The 21,917-nt window shown below is 52.3% G+C and overlaps 1 protein-coding gene across 1 annotated transcript in view; it reads left to right on the plus strand.

Annotated features, from left to right (window-relative positions):
* LOC144799333 (phytanoyl-CoA dioxygenase domain-containing protein 1-like) overlaps positions 1-3,068 on the plus strand; it is a 32,101-nt gene extending 29,033 nt beyond the window's left edge. The window contains exon 5 of the mRNA XM_078670581.1: positions 3,048-3,068. Within this exon, the coding sequence (XP_078526707.1) occupies positions 3,048-3,068 (21 nt within the window). The remainder of the gene's footprint in view (positions 1-3,047) is intronic.
* Positions 3,069-21,917: the final 18,849 nt, after the last annotated feature.

Consider the following 21,917-nt stretch of genomic DNA (forward strand, 5'->3'; position numbering starts at 1 on the left):
TTTGAAGGTGAAGTGGACGCAGCTGTGGTCCGTCCAGTGGAGTCCTGTTGCGTGGCTGAACGCGATGTCTTTGCTGGATGAGAAGACGGCGTCGAGTGTGTGTCCGGGGAGGTGGGTGGGGGTGGTCACCAGTTGCTTGAGTCCGAGGTTAGCGAGGTTGTCGAGCAGGGTGATGGTGTTGCGGTCGCTGTTGTTCTCCAGGTGGAAGTTGAGGTCCCCCAGGAGGATGTAGTCGGCGGAGGGGAGGGCATGCGGGCTGATGAAGTCGGCGATGTCCTCGCTGAATCGTGTGCGTGGTCCCGGGGGTCGGTAGATCAGGGTGCCTCTGAGGGTGGTCCTCGGGTCGGTGTGGATCTGGAAGTGCAGGTGTTCGGCGGTGGTTAGGGTGTCGTCGGTGTTGGTCGTGATGCGGATGGTGTTTCTGTGGATGATGGCGATGCCTCCTCCCGTCTGGTTGGCGGTGCGGTCCCTCCGTGTGATCTTGTAGCCTTCTGGGATGGCGATGGCGATGTCGGGCGCTGAGGAGGCGTTCATCCAGGTCTCTGTGAGGAAGGCGACGTCAGGGGCTGTGGTGTCGAGGAGGTTCCAGAGTTCGATGGCGTGTCTGTGGATGGAGCGGGTGTTGAGCAGGATGCACTTGAGGTGGTTGTTGCTGGTGTTCGGCTTGGCGGGTGCTGGTGCAGGGTCGCTCCGGATGCAGGTGAACTTGCAGGCGTGGCAGCTGAAGGGTCCGTGGGTGTGCTTCGGGGCGGCTCGGTGGCATCCTGGGGTGCGGCCGGTGTTGAGTGCCAAGAGAGCTGCGGCGTTGTAGGTTCGTCGGGGAGGCTTCCGTCGGTGGGGGCCAGGGGTCCTGGCACTGGGCGCGGTCCAGGCGCGGACGGGCTTACCTTTGGCGCGCCTTTCGGCGCACAATCGGCGCGCCCGCTGCGCGTCAACGCTGCGCGTTCACACGGTCACCATATAAGGCCAAGTGCGCGGGTGGGTGGAGCAGCTGGGAGGCGGGAGCGGGGAGGGTACAGAAGAGAAAAAGGGGCGGGGTAATCGGCGGTGGCGGGAAGCGGGGAGGGAGAGCGGAGGGCGGCGAGGTAGGCGGGCACACAGGAAGGAAAACGCTAACACGGGCACAAAATTACAGGAAAACAGGCACAAATGGAGAGAAAAACAAAACAAAAATAACAACAGTTAAGGCAGGCGAGCACGGACCACGCCGCTCGGAGGAGGGGGGCGTGGTCAGCGGAAGCGAGGCAGGCAGCGAGGCAGTGGCAAGGCAATGGGGCACACGCAGCAGCTGGTGGCCGTGCGGCGCGGGGGTGTCCCACAAGTGGGTCACACTCACCTGCGTCGCACGGTCGCCATATAAGGCCAAGTGCGCGGGTGGGCGGAGCAGCTGGGAGGCGGGAGCGGGGAGGGTACAGAAGAGAAAAAGGGGCGGGGTAATCGGCGGTGGCGGGAAGCGGGGAGGGAGAGCGGAGGGCGGCGAGGTAGGCGGGCACACAGGAAGGAAAACGCTAACACGGGCACAAAATTACAGGAAAACAGGCACAAATGGAGAGAAAAACAAAACAAAAATAACAACAGTTAAGGCAGGCGAGCACGGACCACGCCGCTCGGAGGAGGGGGGCGTGGTCAGCGGAAGCGAGGCAGGCAGCGAGGCAGTGGCAAGGCAATGGGGCACACGCAGCAGCTGGTGGCCGTGCGGCGCGGGGGTGTCCCACAAGTGCAATATTAATATTAATGCAAACCTTTTTCCCTCTTCTATCCCTCCGCTACCCTTCTCAATCCAAATAACTGACTAATATCCACCACTCAAGTTACTTTCATATTTCACTATATAACAGTTGATAAACACTTGATACTCTGAGAACCTTACGGACGATTCCAGTGTGACGAAGCATTGGAAATACCTACCTTGTTTTCTACTTACCTGCCTTGAAAAAGTCAAGATCGACGAAACACGTGTTGGCTGAATTCTTTCTGGTGGCTGAGTTTGTTTCCGAAATAAACCAAATTCAAATAAAAAGAGGACTGTGTTTATTGGGGAAACGGATCCATATCTGGACTTACCGATGTCATTTGAGTGAAAAGAAAAAAGTTCCTTTTCAGTAACTGAAATGCATTACTCAGTAGGCGTCATTCTACACATGGCTTTACTCAGTGGGCATCAATCCATACAAGGCATTTCTCAGTAGGCGTAACTCTACACATGGCATTACTCAGTGGGCATCATTCCAAGGCTCGGGGTTCCCCTATGCCTAACATGCTGCTTCGACTCTTACGCCTGCTTTAAGCAGGCGCAGGGTTTTGACGCAGCATGGCCGTAAAAGTGACTGAGTGAAATCCTTTAGATTTCACTCAGCCACTTTTAGGAGGCGTTCCAGCGCCGGAACGCCGCCCCTTGTGCCGGAACGCCCACATGTGCTCAGGGCTTTACAACGTGACGCATCTCCCTAGATGCGTCACTTTGTAAATACCCCGCAGCATGGCGCTGGCTTTGCGCCGCCGCTGTGTCACAAAAGTGAAGCAACGGCGGCGCAAATGTGGCGTACGGGGCTTGTACATCTGCCCCTTCATGTCTAGCCTCTTTACGAAAAGGAGACCAAGAAATATGGAAGGGACAGGATAGCGAATAGTTAACCTTGAAACACCTTAAGTAATAACAATGGATACCTAGTTACATCGGGTGATCGATGCCATAATTAATTTATGCTTAATTGTGTGCATTGTTTGGCTGCCCCAGTTTTTATCTTATCTGTGTTTTCGTGTGTGCTTTCTTCTTTGCCAGTGTGCTCGAATCCTTGGCTGCATGCCTCTCTATAGATGTGTGTACTCTGTTCCTTTCACGTCTGTCTGCAGGTGTGACTGTCCTGCTGTCTAGCTTCTGATTGGTTGTGTGAGTGTGTGGCTCACACGGGTGGCCTCCGGTCTGTGTGCCACCGGGTGCCCATGTTTAGAGTCACCCCTCTGATTCTTTTCTACTTAGTCTGCTCTGAGTATGACGTCATGACTTCAGCTTCAATGTGTACATGATTTATCACTTTTACTGACAGGTAGAAGCTGCTGGTGCCTGAGACGACTGTTTATCGATGCATTTTCCTTCCACCGCTTCCTGCTGGTGCGTCCGGGCTGGCGTGGGCACTGGCGCCCCTGGTGCGTGCCACTTTCATTGGCGCGCTCTTGTTACTCTCCCCGCCCCAGCCCTCCCGTCAAAGAGAGGTGCCAGAAACCCGTTGTCATGAAATGGTGAGGCTGCTGCGGGTTTGCTTCTGGCGGCGGCTAAATCCAAAGGCACAGAACACATGTGTCAGGAGCAGGCCAGATGTGCCACCTTCATCTGTTCAAACTCTCCTAAGATCTGCGCGTCCTCTGAAGAACAGATGCAGCTTAAACCCTTTAATGTTATGTTATGTTATGTTATGTTATTAAAATTTCTAGAGCGCACAGCTGCCCCAGCAAAGGGGCGTCCTGGCGCTTTGACAGATGCTATAACATAACACACTAAAAAGATTAGCCAGAAACTGGAAAGAGGAAAGTTTTAATGGCCTGCCTGAAGGCGAACATATCCTCAAGAGCTCGAATGTGAACTGGTAGCGAGTTCCATAGGCCAGCCGCTAGAACCCTAAAAGAACGGCCACCCATCCTGCTCAACCTGAAGCGTGGACAGACAGCCAGATGAAGACCCTCCGATCTTAAAGATCTCGACGGCACATAGGGCGTAAGTAGAGTAACAAGTGCCGGTGGCGAAGAAGTTTTCAAAATTTTGAAGGCCAGACACAGCGCCTTGAACATGATTCGCTGTCTGACCGGGAGCCAATGCAAGGCCGTGATGGTACCCGACACTGAACAGTGTCTGGGAAGGCCCACAATGGCTCGTGCCGCGGCGTTTTGTACTCTTTGGAGCCTAGAGGCCTCCGCTTGATTCACCCCTAACAACAGTGAGCTACCGTAGTCCAGCCTAGATAGTATTGAGGCCTGAACTACAAGCTGTCTGGTAGGGGGATCAAAGTACTTCAAGACTGGCCTAATACCACGCAGTATTCCGTAACATGTGGCAGCCACCTTCATGGTGTGGTCCTTGAAGGAGAGCGCAGAGTCCACCCAGACTCCTAGATTTCTCACTCCAGCCACTGGAATAGGTGTGACACCAAGCTCTGACGGCCACCACTGATTACCCCATAGCTCAGCGTGCTTCCCAAGAACCAATACCTCCGTTTTGGTGGCATTCAACTGGAGGCAGTTGGTGCGAAGCCAGCTGGCTACTGCCAAGAGACCCGCACGGAATCTCGGAGCTGCTACCTCGGGGTCTCCGCTAAGTGTCACCGCTAGCTGTGTGTCGTCCGCATATGAGGCCATCGTAAGACCCCACTGTTTGACGACACCAGCCAACGGTTTCACATAGAGGTTGAATATAGTCGGGCTCAATGAAGATCCCTGTGGAACCCCCGTCTTCAGGGGGTAAGTGGTGGATTGGCCAGGTGGTATAGCCACTTTAAAAGTACGATCAGCCAGAAAGGACCGAAACCATTGGAGAGCGACATCCGTCATTCCCGCCTCCTGTAAGCGCTGGATAAGTATTTGGTGGGACACAGTGTCGAAAGCAGCGCTTAAATCTAATAATATAAGCGCTGCAGTATGACCTAAGTCAAGTACCTGGCGAAGATGTTCCAAGATGTAAAGTAGTGCCGTCTCGGTACTGTGTCCTGACCGAAATCCATTCTGGCTGGGGTCCAAGATCTGGTTGCAAGCCAGATGCTCGGACAGAACCGAGTTGACATGCGCTTCTGTTACCTTGGCAATCCACGGCAACAGGGAGATAGGTCGGTAATTTTCTGGCAGTCGGGGGTCAGAATTTGCTTTTTTTAATATGGGGGTAACCACTTAATTAGAAAGAAAAACAGAAAACAAACTCTATGTTCCAGATTACAGGCCTTCCTCTGCCTCATTCACTCAACCCAAGATATTGGGGCCTTTTCCATGGGCACCAGATACCTTACTGGAGGACGCTTTCATTTTTGGTAGGCACAGTGAGGTTCAGTGATTGGCCCAGAATCACAGGATGCCGAGCCAACGCCGAGACTCGAGCCTGGTTCCCCAGCTCCGTAGTCGGCAACTCTGGCCGTTACGCCTCATGCTTGTCATAAGTACACAAACATTCCAAGAACAGGAACACAGCTTCCATCAAGTAACCCTTCAACCGATGGAGGAACACGAGATACGCATCTCCCCCAGCCAGTGGGGGCTGTAAACTTGACCCCAGTGCCAGTAAGGCCCAGGGGAGGGCAGAGTCGAGGCATTCATTGCTCCAGACAGATGTGCTGTGAACCGCCTCGGGGCACTCGCCACTGTCCGGGTTCAAGGCTGGGTGTTGTTTCCTGCTGTTAACAGTACCACTTCCTTTCCCCAACTTCCCTTTCCCTCAAACCCCCCCACTCTGCCAGATGCCCGTTCCCTCTCAGCCTCCTCTCCTACCTGACATGCCCTCCACAACCACCTCACCTCTTCTCCTCCCAAACGTCCTTCATTCCCATGACTCCACACAGTCCTCCCCTCTCCTTCTTCCCTACGGCTGTGTTCCGCACCCTTCTCCCCCTAAAGTTATCCCTAATTCCTCTCCTTCTTGCAACACCAACAAAGGCAACTCTCCCTTAACCTCCGTTTCATTAACTTCCGCTCTCAACCTCCACCTTTCCCCACTTTTGAACCTTACACCCCAACTCACCTCCTATCCCCCACCTCTCCCTGCCTTCCACCACCAATTCCACCCCCACCTGTTTCCATCGATCCACCCAACCTTCCGTGCTCTGCATTACTCTCGCTGGAAAATATGCTAGGTTCCCTTATCACCTCCATCTCCCAGCTTACAGCTGCAATTTCACTTCTAAGCTCTAAGATTTCCACCTTTCCGTGCACCCCCGCTCCCTCCCAACTTCCCACGAGATGCACCTCGCCCCCCTCACCTCAATTTAGCAAAGCTCAATCAGTCGTCTGCAAACTTTGTTAACTCGCACAAGCCTTTAAACGCCGCCCTTCCTCAACCTGCATACCCTAGCAACCCTACTATCTACACTATTCCAACCATCTCCTCTGTCAGAATCAAGCGTCCACCTAAAACCTCCCGAGCACCCCCACATAAGCACAACATCCCGATCACCCTTCAGAGCCTAAGTGCCCCTGCAACCAAAACAGTCCTGACAGAGTTGCGCTGTCTGCTCCACAACTGCAGATCTGCAGTAAAACACAAACTTGAAATCTCAGATACCATCACCTACCACAATATTGACATGCTCTTCCTCACTGAGGCCTGGTTCAAAGATACCTCGCATTCTACGTTTGATCTCCTATTACCTACAGGCTATTCTGTACTTAGGAATGACAGAACTGTCAACACGGGCGGAGGTGTTGCAGTCATCTTTAGAAACTCCCTTCAACTCAAGGCCTCTCCTATCAGCTCCTTCCATACCTTTGAATGCCTTTCTTTTGAGCTACAAGTACACCACCATTCACCCCTTAGATTCCATGTCATTTACCGCCCGCCTCGTAGTGGCCCTTCGTTTTTGGAGGAACTCACTGACTTCATCAGTGACCAATACTCGCAAAGTGACAATCAGACCTTCGTGGGTGACTTCAATCTCCACTGGGGCTCACCGCAAGACTCCTCCGCAAACTCCCTGGCCACCTTCCTCTCTGTTAACAATCTCATCCAACACTGCACAGAATCAACACACTCTAAGGGCTCAATCCTGGACCTTGTTATTTCTAAAGCAGGCATGCTTTCCATCACTACCCCTATTTATGTAGACTGGTCTGACCACCTCCTCATCCCATTCTCTTTTCAACTTTCACACGCTATAACACTTGGCCAACCCAAGAGGGCTATCTCCTGGTTCCGTGATGTTAAAAATATTGATGTCGGTCCCCTCTGTGAATCAGCTTTGTTATCACTTCCAAAGCTAGACCCGAACCTAGATGTTGACGATCTCACCTCCCAATGCCTCACAGTTCTTGCAGATGAAATTAACAACGTCGCTCCACGCAAAAGCAAAAGGTTAAGGCCCACCCCCTCAGCACCTTGGTTCAACAAATTCCTCTATGAAGAAAGGAAGCAGCTAAGATTCCTGGAGAAACAATGGAGGCAAGTGCCCTCCACTGATAACTTGTCCACGCTTCGCTCCGCAAGATCCAAGTACCACAAGCACATCTTCCTTGAGAAAGCGGCAAATTTCAAAACCCTCCTTGACTCAGCCAAAAATAGACCCAAAAACTATTTGATCTCATCAAGAGTCCTGACTGCTCTCCCCCTTCCTCCAAGCTGGAGGATTCTGCAAAGAGAGCAGCGGATTTCGCTATATTCTTCGACGAAAAAGTGAAATCACTGGTGGATCAGGTCGCTCATCCTACCTCTCCAGAGGAGTGCAAATCCTTAGCCATTTGGCAAAACTTTGATCCCATATCTGAAGATGCCCTTCTCAAGTGCATCCGCGAAACAAAGCCCCCCAATCATCATCTGGACCCCAGTGCCATTGCCATTGACTTTTATACCCTTTCCCTCTCCTACTGGACCACTCTGGTCAACCTCTCCCTCTATCAAGGTTCCCTTCCCGTCTCCTTCAAAACTGGGCAGGTCACCCCGCTTCTTAAAAAACCAACTGCTGATGCGTCTGACCTCAACAACGTCCGCCCCATCACTAACCTACCCTTTCTTGCGAAAATTACAGAAAGATGTGTAGCAAAACAACTCTCTTGTCATATCAAGGACAATGATCTTCTTGACAATTTCCAGTCTGGCTTCATTCAAAACTGCAGCACTGAAACAGCCCTACTGCAAGTGGTTGATGACGCGCTGAGGATCCTCGACTCGGGGGGTCTTGTCTTCTAATTCTCCTTGACCTTTCTGCAACCTTTGACACTGTCAATCACAACACCTTTCTCAACATTCTCAAACAGAGAATGGGCATGGAGGGCACTGTGCTTAAATGGTTTGCCTCCTTCCTCTCTGATAGATCACAAATGATTAAAATAGCGAACAGCCTTTCATCTCCTGTGGCGGTAGGTCAAGGTGTTCCTAAGGGCTCTATACTTGCACCCACATTGTTCAACCTCTATTTAGAACCACTAGGAAATCTCCTAAGTAAATCCGGGATCCACTATCATCTCTATGCTGACGACACTCAAATCTACCTCAAGGTTGCCTCCACTCACGATCTCTCTATCCTAAGCTCTACTCTCGACTCCATTCATAACTGGATGTTTACTCATCAACTCATTCTGAATCCCTCCAAAACCGAGTTCCTCCTCTTCTCTTCTTCAATCTCTCCTCCCCTGGTGCAATAATGGATTGATCAGTTGAATCTACTGAACACTAAACCCATCATTGCCGACAGTGCAAAATCCCTGGGTGTCATTCTCGACAAAAAAATCAATCTAACCCCCCACATCAATTCCATTGCAAAGTCTGCTCGATACCATCTGCGCCTTCTTTGGGGGATCCGTCGCTTCTTCCCGGAGCAGGACCTTATAACCCTGGTGCAATCGCTGGTCCTCTCCAGACTTGACTACTGCAATTCTCTTCTTACTGGCCTCCCCAAATCCCACCTGTCCCCCCTTAAATCTGTTCTCCATTCAGCAGCTCGTTTCATTTATGGGGCCAAAAGAAGCGACCACATCACATCGATGTTATCCACCCTCCGCTGGCTTCCAATCGAGGCTAGAGCTATCTACAAGACTGCTTGTATCACCCACAAAGCCTTGCACTCCTCCTCTCCTCGCTACCTGGCGAATAAACTGAAACTCTCTGGAGGCTCTAGACCATCAGGTAATGCGGAAAATCTTCTGCTTGAACCTCCCACTTTCAAGAAGGAAAGAACGATGGCACAATCCTTTTCAGGCAACGCGGTGAGAATCTGGAACTCTCTTCCGCCGCAGCTTCGGACCACCACCTCCTGCCAGGCCTTCAAAACTAACCTCAAAGTTCTCCTCCTTCAAAGACACTTCCAAATGTAATCCATGCCCTCTCTATTATCTGAAGGAAGCCCTTCCATTATAGAAAAATCTACTGTACATGACTATGGAAGTGTCTTCCCAGTGTGTTCTTGTGGTTTGAGTGTCTGCCATTTATTGCGGTATTATCTTTCTACCTGTGTTTGGTACTCGTGTGTAACATGCACCTGTCACTTTCTCTTGTAACACACTGTTTTCTACCTCTTACATTTGTTTATTTTCGATACCTGCACAAGTGCCACCATGGCCTACGTAACGTTTGTTCTTGTGCTTGAGGGCCCTCCATATATTGCAGTATTATACCTCTGTTTACTTTGTACGCTTTTGTAACCTGCACACGTCACTTTTTCCTCCTGTAATGCACCGTTTGCTATCTCTTGTATTTTGTTGGCTCACGATTGTCACTTTTGTAATGCACCGTTTGCTACCTCTTGTATTTTGTTGGTTCACGATTGTCACTTTTGTAATGCACCGTTTGCTACCTCTTGTATTTTGTTGGCCCACGATTGTCATTTTTGCTTCATTCAATGTAACGTTTGCTTTTGTTTTTTGTTCACTTGTAATGTGTTCGTGTATCAGTTCTGTTCCTATTGTGAAGCGCTCTGACACCTTCGGGTAAAGTCTGCGCTATATAAAAACGCACAAATAAATAAATAAATTAATGTCCATTGTGATCGCAAGAGTGAAACAATTAGCCAACTCTGCCTGCTATGAACAGGGGAGGGGTCCCTCCAGAAAACAGAATAGAGCCACGGGGTGCCCTGGCCACAGTGGTGAGTGGGACTTCCCCGTGGCTACTGCAGTGTGGGGCGGTTTACACCTGCAGAGAAGTGACACTTCCTCTCTGGGGTACAGTGGGAAACCCCAAGGCTGCCTTAGGACGTATTCCCTCCAAACTTGTTTAGAAAAAGGTTCTCACTCCACAACCCAAACCTCCTGCAGAGGGCGCTTCTTGCTTTTCATTGGTTGTAACATGGATCTGGTATAACACGCTACTGATGCCGTGACGTCAGTCCTGAAGAGGCTGATCTGGGTGATCGATCGAGTGGCTATGAACAGCGACCCCTGCTTTCTTTTTAAGGAGATGTTTCCGATGAAAGGCATCCAAAATGCTGCTGCTGGGCGGGGGTGTTACTGTTACGACTCTATACCATAAGCCAGTAGCAATCGGAAAGGGACTGCTGTTGCCATGATAAAACAAGCATTGAAAATGCAATAAGGAGAGGATATAGCCTTATGGCTAAAGCTGCCGACGTTGGAGCTGGGGAACTGGGTTTGAGCCTCGGCGGCGGCATCCCGTGATTCTGGTTAAATCATTGAGTCTACCCGTGCCTGCCAAAAACAAGATGGCATCTAAAAGTGAAAGCGCGCATAGCGCCCTGCAAATACAAAACAAGCTGTGGCCAGGGCATTAAGTGGGCCGGGTCTGATCGGTGCTGAGCACCGGCAGTTTTTAGGTCTCGCTGAGCCAATGCGCTTGCGCATTGCTGACAAGATTATAGTAAGGGGAAAAGAAAAGTCTACCAAAGACTATTGGAATGCGGTTTATGGCCAGTTCATGTGAGGCATTCAAGCACGAAGCGGGCATCTGGCATCGACTTGAAAGCAGCAGACTGCTTTCGCCAGCGCGCGCTCGGCCTCACTTCCTGCTCCCCCTCTTACTTGCATTATCGCTCACACCCCATATGCTCGTTCCCTCCCACCCTTGATCTATGTGCGTGCACGCCATCGCCAGCCACATAACACACCACCATTTGTCTGTGCCTCGGCATCAGACTGCAAAGGCTGCCGCTCCCCCGCCCCCCGCGTGCACATTGCGTACCACCATTTTTCTGTGCCTCGGCATCAGACTTCAAAGGCTGCTGTTCCCCCCCCCCGCCACAGCAATGCTGAGAGCTTGTGTGGCGTGGTACCAATAAGGGGCTTGAGACCAGTTCTGGGAAGATAGGATTTTATTTTAGTTAGCGTCTTTTTGTAACGGCTGGTAAGTCTGTCCCTCGGGTATCCGGAGGGATTCGTGTTGAATTTAAGGTCCACTCGGGTTCTTCGGGTACTTGGTGAAGCAATCTTCTCCCTGTCGAGGAGCTCAGGCTCTGGATGATCGTCAGGGTTCTCCCTCGGGTGGTTCACTGTAAGCAAAGAGAAAGAGACAGCCTGTCAGGGACTTGGTTCAATGTCTGCTATCCCAAAGGGAACCGGGGTAGTGAGGGGGACACCAGTGAAACTGTGCTTCACAAAGCAGGTCACAGTGTAATGCTAGAAAGTGGAGGAGTACATGAAGGGTTATTTACACTAAGGAGGAGGAAGGGATTGTAAGCATAAATATCTCGGTGACGGTCGGCAAAATAATGCAGTATTACTGAGCCGAGGATCCCCGTCTCCCGACCCACCCCGCAAACCGCTGCCGTACCTGCTGCAGCCACTCTCCTCCCTCGGGAGTGTGGCACGGCGCTGCGCGGAAACGTTGGCCTCCTGGCTTTCTTTCCTCATCCTCTCGTCTCACCTCCACTGGTGAATCTCCGTCCGCTCCTTCGGTTCTCCACACACCGTCTTCTTCCTCCACCGTGGTGTCGTCACCCGCCAAACACGGGATTTCCTGACTTTTACCCAATCCTGGGCTTATGACGTCATCGAGGGCGGGGCGTCGTCCTCCGTGAATCTCCAATTAAAGGTGCAGTCCTCCTGTTCCACGTTCGTGTCCGGCCATGGGCTGATTTCTTCGCGGTTCCACTCGCTCTGGTAATGATGCAAAGAGGGAGGGGAATCAAGGTTAGCCTTCCACCAGTCCGAACAGGGGGAATCCCCGTCTACTTGACCGGGCTCATTGTTGCAGCTTGTTAATAGCAATGGTGGCCGCATGTGATATTTACAAAATGCACAGCTCGCCCTACTTGCACCTTTTCATCGATATAGCATTTTTTGGGGGCGGCACATGTGAACAATAGCAGCCGCGTGCTTTTTTTTGTCAGAGTAGCAGCCACTGGTGGCCGTTCACCTTTATTTACAAATGCGCTCCTCCCCCCACTCCAGCGCTTCATTTTCTTTTTATTAGCAATGGTGGCCTTGCGTCTTCCATGAACTTCTCCCTCCCGCTTTGGCTTTCAACCAGCATTTGCATAATGTAGTGTTGCTGCCAGTGGGGTGTACCACTGCAGCACACGCCCCCTCCCCACTGTTGTGCTGGCAAAAACCCCTATAGCGTAGACGGACCTGGTTTGGTCCAAACGTCAGTGTGGACACGCAAGGCTGCCAATAAAAGGCCCAGGGGAGCTGGGCGTGGTTAGGTTACGCACTGCCACTACTGTTACTCCACGTGTCCTGTGTCTCCTTGCAAGGGCCCACACCAGGACACCACACTGGCGACGAGGTGGTCAGCAATCCACCCAGTGGCACACGCCACTTCACCCACGAGCCCCCGGCGTGCCCCGCCGCGGAGCATTGTGCAGGCCTGCACCGAGCGCCCCGCCCGTCAACCAGCGATCTACTTACGGCGGCCTGCCGACGCCGTGGAGCCGCTCCGCGTGCTGCCCGCTCTGCTGCTGCTCTGCTGACGGGGCCACCACCAGCCAGGTACCCCGCTGCTTCTCGCTGCCCTCAGCCCCTCTCTGCACCGTGTTGCACGGCCCGCTGGCGCTTGCCGGCTCTGGACATTTCCCGCGCATGCGCGGTGTGTTCTCGCACCGCGCTCCTGCTGCCCGGCGCGGCGGCCCTACCTTTCCTCACGCATCCCGCGTGAACACGGACTTGCCGTTCCTCACGCATCTCGCGGAACGGGCTTCCCAGATCCTTCTGTTCAGCGGAATCCGGTTTTGGGCGCCCAAAAGTCTACCTGGTGCCTCCTACAACCAGCCTGCACGACATCCACCAGTATCTCAGGCGTCATGGCCACCGTACCACATCTGGAGCCTTTCGCTGTCACAGGGAGCCCCCCCTCTCAGGCTGCCCGCTGGAAATCATGGGTTGAGCGGCTCGAGAACTATTTCGTCGCGGCGAACATCGCTGTGGGACGTCAACGGGCCATGCTGCTCCACCTAGGGGGTGAGGCTATCCACGACATATCAAAGGACATTAATGAAGGTGCCCCACCACACACATACGCAACCATGCGTGACGCCATTACGAGATACTTTGAGCCATTTACTAGTGCGGACTACGAACCGTTCCTGCTACGCCAAGCGCGCCAACTCTCGGATGAGTGCGTCGACGTTTTCTATGCTCGGCTCAAGAAATTAGCGAGCACGTGCACCCTCCCGGATGCCGCGGATGAAATTCGCGCGCAATTTATTCAAGGGTGCTCCTCCCTGAAGCTGCGAGAGAGGATACTGGAAACGGACGCAATGCCCATGCGCGACATCCTTGCTATGGGACGATCCAAAGAACTCTCCAAAGCACGTGCCGCGCACATGGAACCTTCCCCCTCAGTGACGATCAAGGCGGAGCCCGTGTGTGCCATCAGGTCACGTCCTGCAGACGGCAGGGTGAAAACCCCCAGGAGAGAGCGACCGAAACCGAGCAAATCCAACCACGACCAAGGTTGCATGTGGTGCGGAGGTGTGACCCCCCACAACGGCACCTGCCCGGCCCATGGGAAAATATGCAGCGCATGCGGAAAAGCTAATCACTTTGCAAGTGTATGTTTGTCATCCCAACGGAAGAAGCCAAGTGCCCCACCCAGAAGAGTGCGACAAGTGGCGCCACAGCCGAACACGTCAAACAGCAGTGACATGGAAGACGACGAGGAAGACGCCAAGACAGTCCACGTGGTGCGCATGCTCAACGCCTTAGCTGCCGCATCGTCCACCGAACCAATGTGCACTGTCCAAGCACATGACCAGTCTGTCAGGGCCGTCATCGACACCGGCGCCACAATAAACCTCATGGCTGCCAGCGTGTACCAAGGCCTCGAAAACGCCCCCATGCTTCACCCCACCGGGGTGCAAGTATTTGCCTACGGGACTCGGCGCCCGTTGCGCCTGTGCGGAGTATTCCAAACCACGGTGGCCCATGACTCGATCCAGCTACAGACAAAAATCTACGTCTCCCAGGAAGGGTCAGGTTTCCTTCTTGGCTGCAAGACAGCACGAGAGCTCGGCCTCATACACTTCGCCTTAACAGTACAAGCCCAAGGCGTAGACCAGCTGGTTACCGAACACTCTTCACTGTTTGAGGGCATCGGATGCCTACGGGGCCCCCCCGTGAGACTTCACATTGATCAGTCGGTTACCCCAGTAGCCCTCCGCCACAGACGGATCGCTTTTCACCTCCGGCCAAAGGTCGAAGCCGAGCTGAGAATGCTTGAACAGGCCGGCATCATCGAACGAGTAACTGGACCCACGCCGTGGGTATCCCCTATCGTCGTAGCCAAGAAGCCGAAGCAACCTGAGGCCGTGAGGATATGCGTGGATATGCGCATCCCCAACCTAGCGATCAAGAGGGAGCGTCACCTGACACCGACCATCGACGACATCATCGGGGAGCTAGCAGGATCAAAATGGTTCTCCAAGATGGACCTGCGGTCGGGGTACCATCAGATCCCTCTCCACCCGGACTCACGCCCGATAACGACTTTCTCCACCCACGCTGGCCTGTGGAGATATAAGAGGTTGAACTTCGGGATCTCAAGCGCCGCAGAGGTGTTTCAGAACATAATTCACAACGTTCTCCACGGCCTGGACGGTGTGCTCAATGTGAGCGACGACATCCTTGTGCATGCCCCGACGCTGGATGAACACGTTACACGCCTCCAAGCAGTGTTTGATCGGCTTAAAGAGAAAGGACTGACCCTCCACAAAGACAAATGCGAGTTCCTACGCAAGGACATCAGCTTTTTCGGTTACAAGTTCTCCGACCAAGGAGTTTGCCCCGATCCAGACAAAGTCACGGATATTCACGACGCACCAGCCCCCACTTCCGTAACAGCCGTCCGCAGTTTCCTAGGCATGGTGACGTACTGCGGACGTTTCATCAAGGATCTGTCAGACCTAACAGGTCCACTCCGAGATCTGACAAAGTCGACTGCCACGTGGAAGTGGGGTCCAGACCAGCAAGAGTCGTTCGTGAAAACCAAAGCGGCCCTGTCGGCTGACACGACGCTAGCATACTTCGACCCGCAATACGAATCGCAACTGCTTGTGGATGCCAGTCCCACCGGGAGCCATACTATCGCAACGTCAAGCATGCGGAGAGTGGGCACCTGTAGCATACGCCAGCCGCACGCTGACCCTGACCGAACAACGGTATTCGCAAATCGAACGGGAAGCGATTGCCATACTATGGGGGTGCCGCCATTTCCACGTCTACCTCCATCCAAGCCATACAATCCGGTGACTGGAAAGCGCTACAAAGCCCGGCATCGTTTCGCACTCCGGACGCCCAAGCGGTCCTAAAGGCCCTGCATCAGGTCAAACATGAACTCTCAGGCGAAGGATGTCTACTGAGAGGCCCGCGCCTGGTGCTGCCCAGCAGCCTCGCCCAGCAAGCGGCTTTGTTAGCCCACGGGTCACACCAAGGAATCGTCAAATCCAAAAACAGGCTCCGAAGTAAATTATGGTTCCCTGGACTCGACAAAGCCGTTGAAGACATAGTTCATAGCTGCCCAGTGTGCCTGGCAACGAGTTTGCCAAACCCTCCAGCACCGATCATCACTGAAGAAGGACCGACGTCCCCGTGGACTCAAGTGAGCGCGGACTTTGGCAGCCTCCCGGGAGGCAGGTACATGCTAGTCGTTGTGGACGACTACTCCCGCTACCCTGAGGTAGAAATTGTAACTTCTACGTTTGCACTAGAAGTAATACCAAAATTAGAAAAAATCATCGCCACCCACGGGATTATGAAGGAAGTCCGCACAGACAATGGACCCCCATTCAACGGCAGTGAATTCACGGACTACCTGCAGAGCCATGGCGTCAAACACAAACGAATAACACCAAGATGGCCATAAGCCAATGGGGAAGTCGAACGGCTGATGAGAACTCTGAATAAAACAATCCAGATTGCAGTTGCTGACGGTCACTGTCTGGAGATGGCTATCTACCGGTTCCTCCGCGAATATCGCCAGACTCCACACTGCACCACTGGCGTTGACCCGAACAGACTCTCTTTCAACCGAGCTGTTGCTGACACCATTCCACACCACCCCACGTGGGAGTTAGCCCCAAATCCCAGTAACCGATCCATGGAACACCGCACGAAAAACAACCAGGAAGCGTCCCGAAGACGGAGGGCTGCAGACAGCCCCATTCAAATCGGAGACGCAGTTCTTGTGAGAGACCGCCATCCCGGCGGAAAGTTCTGTTTGCCGTTTGAACTAGATCCATGGAAAGTAACCGAGGTGAATGGAACCATGGTCACTGCAATCAGGAATGGAGAAGTGGTCACAAGGAACGTGTCATTCTTTAAACAAGTGCCAGAAAGAAGAGAAAACCCAGAACAGAACGACAGAGACGTCAGCCCAGAGAGATCCACTGATGGGCCCAGGGCCACAGAGTCCGAGGAAGCCGGAGAGACCCCCACAGCGACGGGAGGAGATCGCAGCCAAGCAAGATACAGCCTACGCCCATGCCCCAAGCCTTCCCAAAGATACCGAGACTTTGTGGCCCAGTGCTGGCGATGAGAATCTCCTGATGGCTGACCCCGCCGAGAATACAAGTAAGAATGTTCCATGTTATATCCAGTTTGTCACGTTTGTTAGAATAACTCAGAGACTGCCTCAGAGACTATTCCAGTTGGACTTTATTAACTCTTGCCGATCCAGACTGTCCCAGCACCTCCGCTGTCCACCAGATTCTGTTTGTATCCCACTGTGTTTCTCTTTTGTCCTACCCTTAGGTAAAGGAGGAATGTAGTGTTGCTGCCAGTGGGGTGTACCACTGCAGCACACGCCCCCTCCCCACTGTTGTGCTGGCAAAAACCCCTATAGCGTAGACGGACCTGGTTTGGTCCAAACGTCAGCGTGGACACGCAAGGCTGCCAATAAAAGGCCCAGGGGAGCTGGGCGTGGTTAGGTTACGCACTGCCACTACTGTTACTCCACGTGTCCTGTGTCTCCTTGCAAGGGCCCACACCAGGACACCACACATGTCTTTGCTTACTTTCATCAGAGCGGTATAAGGGTGCCTGTTCCGTGCTCTTTCCCCTCCCATTTGAGCGACATTTGCACTTCTTTGTTTTTAATGCTCCACAACGTGATCACCCGATCCTGGATGGTTTACAGGCATTCCCTACATCGTGCGTAATTGTGTATCACGATAATGGATCCGTACTCCGGGAATGATTAATATTTCTTTTTTTTCACGCTATGCATTTATAAGCTCTGTGAATAACGCTTGCCTTTATTTACAAAATACGCGCCTCACCCTCCATTGCATAATTTTTATTAGCAATAATGGCCTTGCATCTTCCGTGCAATTCCCCCTTCCGCTATGGCTTTCCACCAGCATTTGTTTGTTTACTTTCATCAAAGCGGTACAAGGGCATCTGTTCAGTGCATTTCCCTCTCCCGCTTCGGCTTTAAGCTGCATTTGTATTTTTAATGCCCCACGTTTGTTCACCCGATCCTGGGTGGTTTACACGCGTTCCCTACATAACGTGTAATTGTGTGTCCCGAGCATGGGTCCATACTCTGGGGGTGAATCCTACTCCTTCTTTTTTTTTTACACATATTGCTTTAAATTTCTACATGCATACAATATTCAGGTAAGTCACCCATATATGCTCTTCCGATTGTCTTATGTTATCACACCACTGCAACAAAAAAAAAATACTGCACAATGCAATGGGTCTCGAATTTCTAAAAGTTTGAGCTATTGGCGTTGCAAATAATAACACAAAGCTAATAGCTCAAACTTTCAGTAATGCTAGACCTATTGCACTGCAAATGCTCGTTTTTTTGTTGGCCTGCCTCTGCTCTTAAGTGTTCTGTTTACTTCCTGCAAGGGGGTTTGCCCTTCAGTGCCATGATGTGTGTTTCACTTTTGCTGCTACTTAATCCCCCAGCCACTCCCACCTCACAACAGTTTTTTTTATTTTTTGGCAGTATTATATAGCGTGAACTCAACCCTGAAGGTATCAGGGCGCTGAACATTACCACCAGTTGCATTACAGATGGGAGACTGAAACCTGGTTGCCCAGCTTCAAGGTCAGCCTCAATGGCCCTTAACCCACATTCAACCAATGCTCCATCGTCTCTTCCTTCTTTTATGGTCCCTCCACGTGCCCGTCTGCGTTTCATGTTTTTTTTAAGGCACATTTAACCGACACGGAGACTTGAGTCCGGTTCCTCAGTCCCATAGTCAGCAGCTCTGGAGGTTATGCCACAGCCTCTCACCTGTTGTGAATAGGCATCAGTGAGTTTGGCTGCAAGTGTCGTCTTTTATTTCTTTCCCCGCTTGAGTTTTTTTTGCTAGGAAGTAACTTTAGAATAGCGTCATTTCCAACTCAAACAAACATAGCTCAGCATAAAAGCAACTCATAAATAAAGGCCTATTGGACAAAACGTTTTTGTAGCAATTTTATCAGCGGGTTTGTAGCGTGGATAATAGGTGAGTTTCTGTCACTTTCATGCACTTCTCTATCATTGCAGGACATGCAACACCCAGTGGCCATGGCTAACAGTGCTTCAAATTACGGAACGCCAGTGTCTATTAAACACGGTGCCTTGATAATATTTTTTAGGTCTCGCCTATTCCATTCTGCAAGGAATGAATATGCGAGTCTAATGCAGCTAAACCACTACTTAAACCAAAGGCTCACCAAAGGCTCTTCCAAGGCTCTCAAAAGACTCTCAAGCGGATTTTCAACAGTTCACGCGAATCACGTGACCACACAAGCACGCGCATTTCCCCTACAGGCTTCCCCAGAGTGCTTAATTGCATCAGACCCATTTGCTCCTGGGCTTCCCCGCCCACTGCGGTCGTGACTCGCATTTGTGCCTTTCTTCTTGGCCAGCCCCCCCTTCACTGCCCACTGCTTCACATTCACGGCTGACAGGCCGTGACTCGCATTAAGTGATGACTTCAAATGCTTTTAAAAAAGTGTTGCAAACTGATGCTGCTTTAATCACAATTGACGAATGTTTCACAAACTGTAGACACCGCTTAGTCTACATCAGACCCCTGTGCTGTGAACCAGTGACTGCAGTGTAGAGAACAAGCACGCGCTTTTCCCCCACAGGCACCATCTGTGCGTCCACATCACATCAGGCCGTGCATTTCTCTTCCCCCCCATCTCCCCACAGCAATGCTGTTTTGTACGGCTTTGTTTTAATACATTTTGGGAAGCTTGCCTCTGTTTTTGTGAAGCTTACGCACATTAGAGGGCTTTGGTTCTATATGTTTTCTGAAGGTGGCCACTAGTTTTGTGAAGAGCTCGGTGCAGTGACAGAGCTCTCTGCCTGCAGCTTTCAGGCAGACTGCCTGTTGCGTCCTTCCTGGCCGTACTCCTCCCATTCCCATTCCCTCTCCCAGCAGCTTGGTATTTGATCCTGTTTAACTCCACATCACCGCTCAACTCCACATCACCGCTCAACTCCACATCATCGCTCAACTCCACATCACCGCTCAACTCCACATCACCGCTCAACTCCCCATCACCGCTCAACTCCCCATCACTGCTCAACTCCGCATCACCGCTCAACTCCACATCACCGCTCAACTCCACATCACCGCTCAACTCCACATCACCACTCAACTCCACATCACCGCTCAAATACCCATCACCGCTCAACTCCACATCACCGCTCAACTCCACATCACCGCTCAACTCCACATCACCGCTCAACTCCACATCGCTCAACTCCACATCACCGGTCAGCTCCACATCACCGCTCAACTCCACATCACCGCTCAACTCCACATCACCGCTCAACTCCACATCACCGCTCAACTCCACACCACCGCTCAGCTCCACATCACCGCTCAACTCCACATCACCGCTCAACTCCACATCACCGCTCAAGTCCACATCACCGCTCAACTCCACATCACCGCTCAACTCCACATCACCGCTCAACTCCACACCACCGCTCAGCTCCACATCACCGCTCAACTCCACATCACCGCTCAACTCCACATCACCGCTCAAGTCCACATCACCGCTCAACTCTACATCACCGCTCAACTCCACACCACCGCTCAACTCCACACCACAGCTCAACTCCACACCACCGCTCAACTCCACATCACCGCTCAACTCCACATCACCGCTCAACTCCACCACATCACTGCTCAACTCCACATCACCGCTCAACTCCACATCACCACTCAAATACCCATCACCGCTCAACTCCACATCACGGCTCAACTCCACATCACCGCTCAACTCCACATCACCGCTCAACTTTTGTGAAGAGCTCGGTGCAGTCACAGAGCTCTCTGCCTGCAGCTTTCAGACAGACTGCCTGTTGCGTCCTTCCTGGCCGTCCTCCTACCATTCCCATTCTCTATCCCAGCAGCTTGGTATTTGATCCTGTTCAACTCCACATCACCGCTCAACTCCACATCACCGCTCAACTCCACATCACCGCTTAACTCCACATCACGCTCAACTCCACATCACCACTCAACTCCACATCGCCGCTCAAATACCCATCACCGCTCAACTCCACATCACCGCTCAACTCCACATCACCGCTCAACTCCACATCACCGCTCAACTCCACATCACCGCTCAAATACCCATCACTGCTCAACTCCACATCACCGCTCAACTCCACATCACCGCTCAACTCCACATCACCGCTCAACTCCACATCACCACTCAACTCCACATCACCACTCAAATGCCCATCAGTGCTCAAATACCCATCACCGCTCAACTCCACATCACCGCTCAACTCCACATCACCGCTCAACTTCACATCACCCCTCAACTCCACATCTCCGCTCAACTCCACATCACCGCTCAACTCCACATAACCGCTCAACTCCACATCGCTCAACTCCACATCACCGCTCAACTCCACATCACCGCTCCACTCCACATCACCGGTCAACTCCACATCACCGCTCAACTCCACATCACCACTCAACTCCACATTACCGTTCAACTCCACATTACCGCTCAACTCCATATCACTGCTCAACTCCACATCACCGCTCAACTCCACATCACCGCTCAACTCCACATAACCGCTCAACTCCACATCGCTCAACTCCACATCACCGCTCAACTCCACATCACCGCTCAACTCCACATCACCGCTCAACTCCACATCACCGCTCAACTCCACATTACCGTTCAACTCCACATCACCGCTCAACTCCACACCACCGCTCAACTCCACATCATCGCTCAACTCCACATCACCGCTCAACTCCACACCACCGCTCAACTCCACATCAGCGCTCAACTCCACATAACTGCTCAACTCCACATCACCGCTCAACTCCACATTACCGCTCAACTCCACACCACCGCTCAACTCCATATAACCGCTCAACTCCACATCACCACTCAACTCCACATCACCGCTCAAATACCCATTACCGCTCAAATACCCATCACCGCTCAACTCCACATCACCGCTCAACTCCACATCACCGCTCAACTCCACATCACCGCTCAACTCCACATCGCTCAACTCCACATCACTGCTCAACTCCACATCACCGCTCAACTCCACATCACCGCTCAGCTCCACATCACCGCTCAACTCCACATCACCGCTCAACTCCACATCACCGCTCAACTCCACACCACCGCTCAGCTCCACACCACCGCTCAGCTCCACATCACCGCTCAACTCCACATAACCGCTCAACTCCACATCACCGCTCAACTCCACACCACCGCTCAACTCCACACCACAGCTCAACTCCACACCACCGCTCAACTCCACATCACCGCTCAACTCCACATCACCGCTCAACTCCACATCACTGCTCAACTTCACATCACCGCTCAACTCCACATCACCGCACAAATAC

Source organism: Lissotriton helveticus, chromosome 12, assembly GCF_964261635.1.
Source record: "Lissotriton helveticus chromosome 12, aLisHel1.1, whole genome shotgun sequence".
Classification (NCBI taxonomy): domain Eukaryota; kingdom Metazoa; phylum Chordata; class Amphibia; order Caudata; family Salamandridae; genus Lissotriton; species Lissotriton helveticus.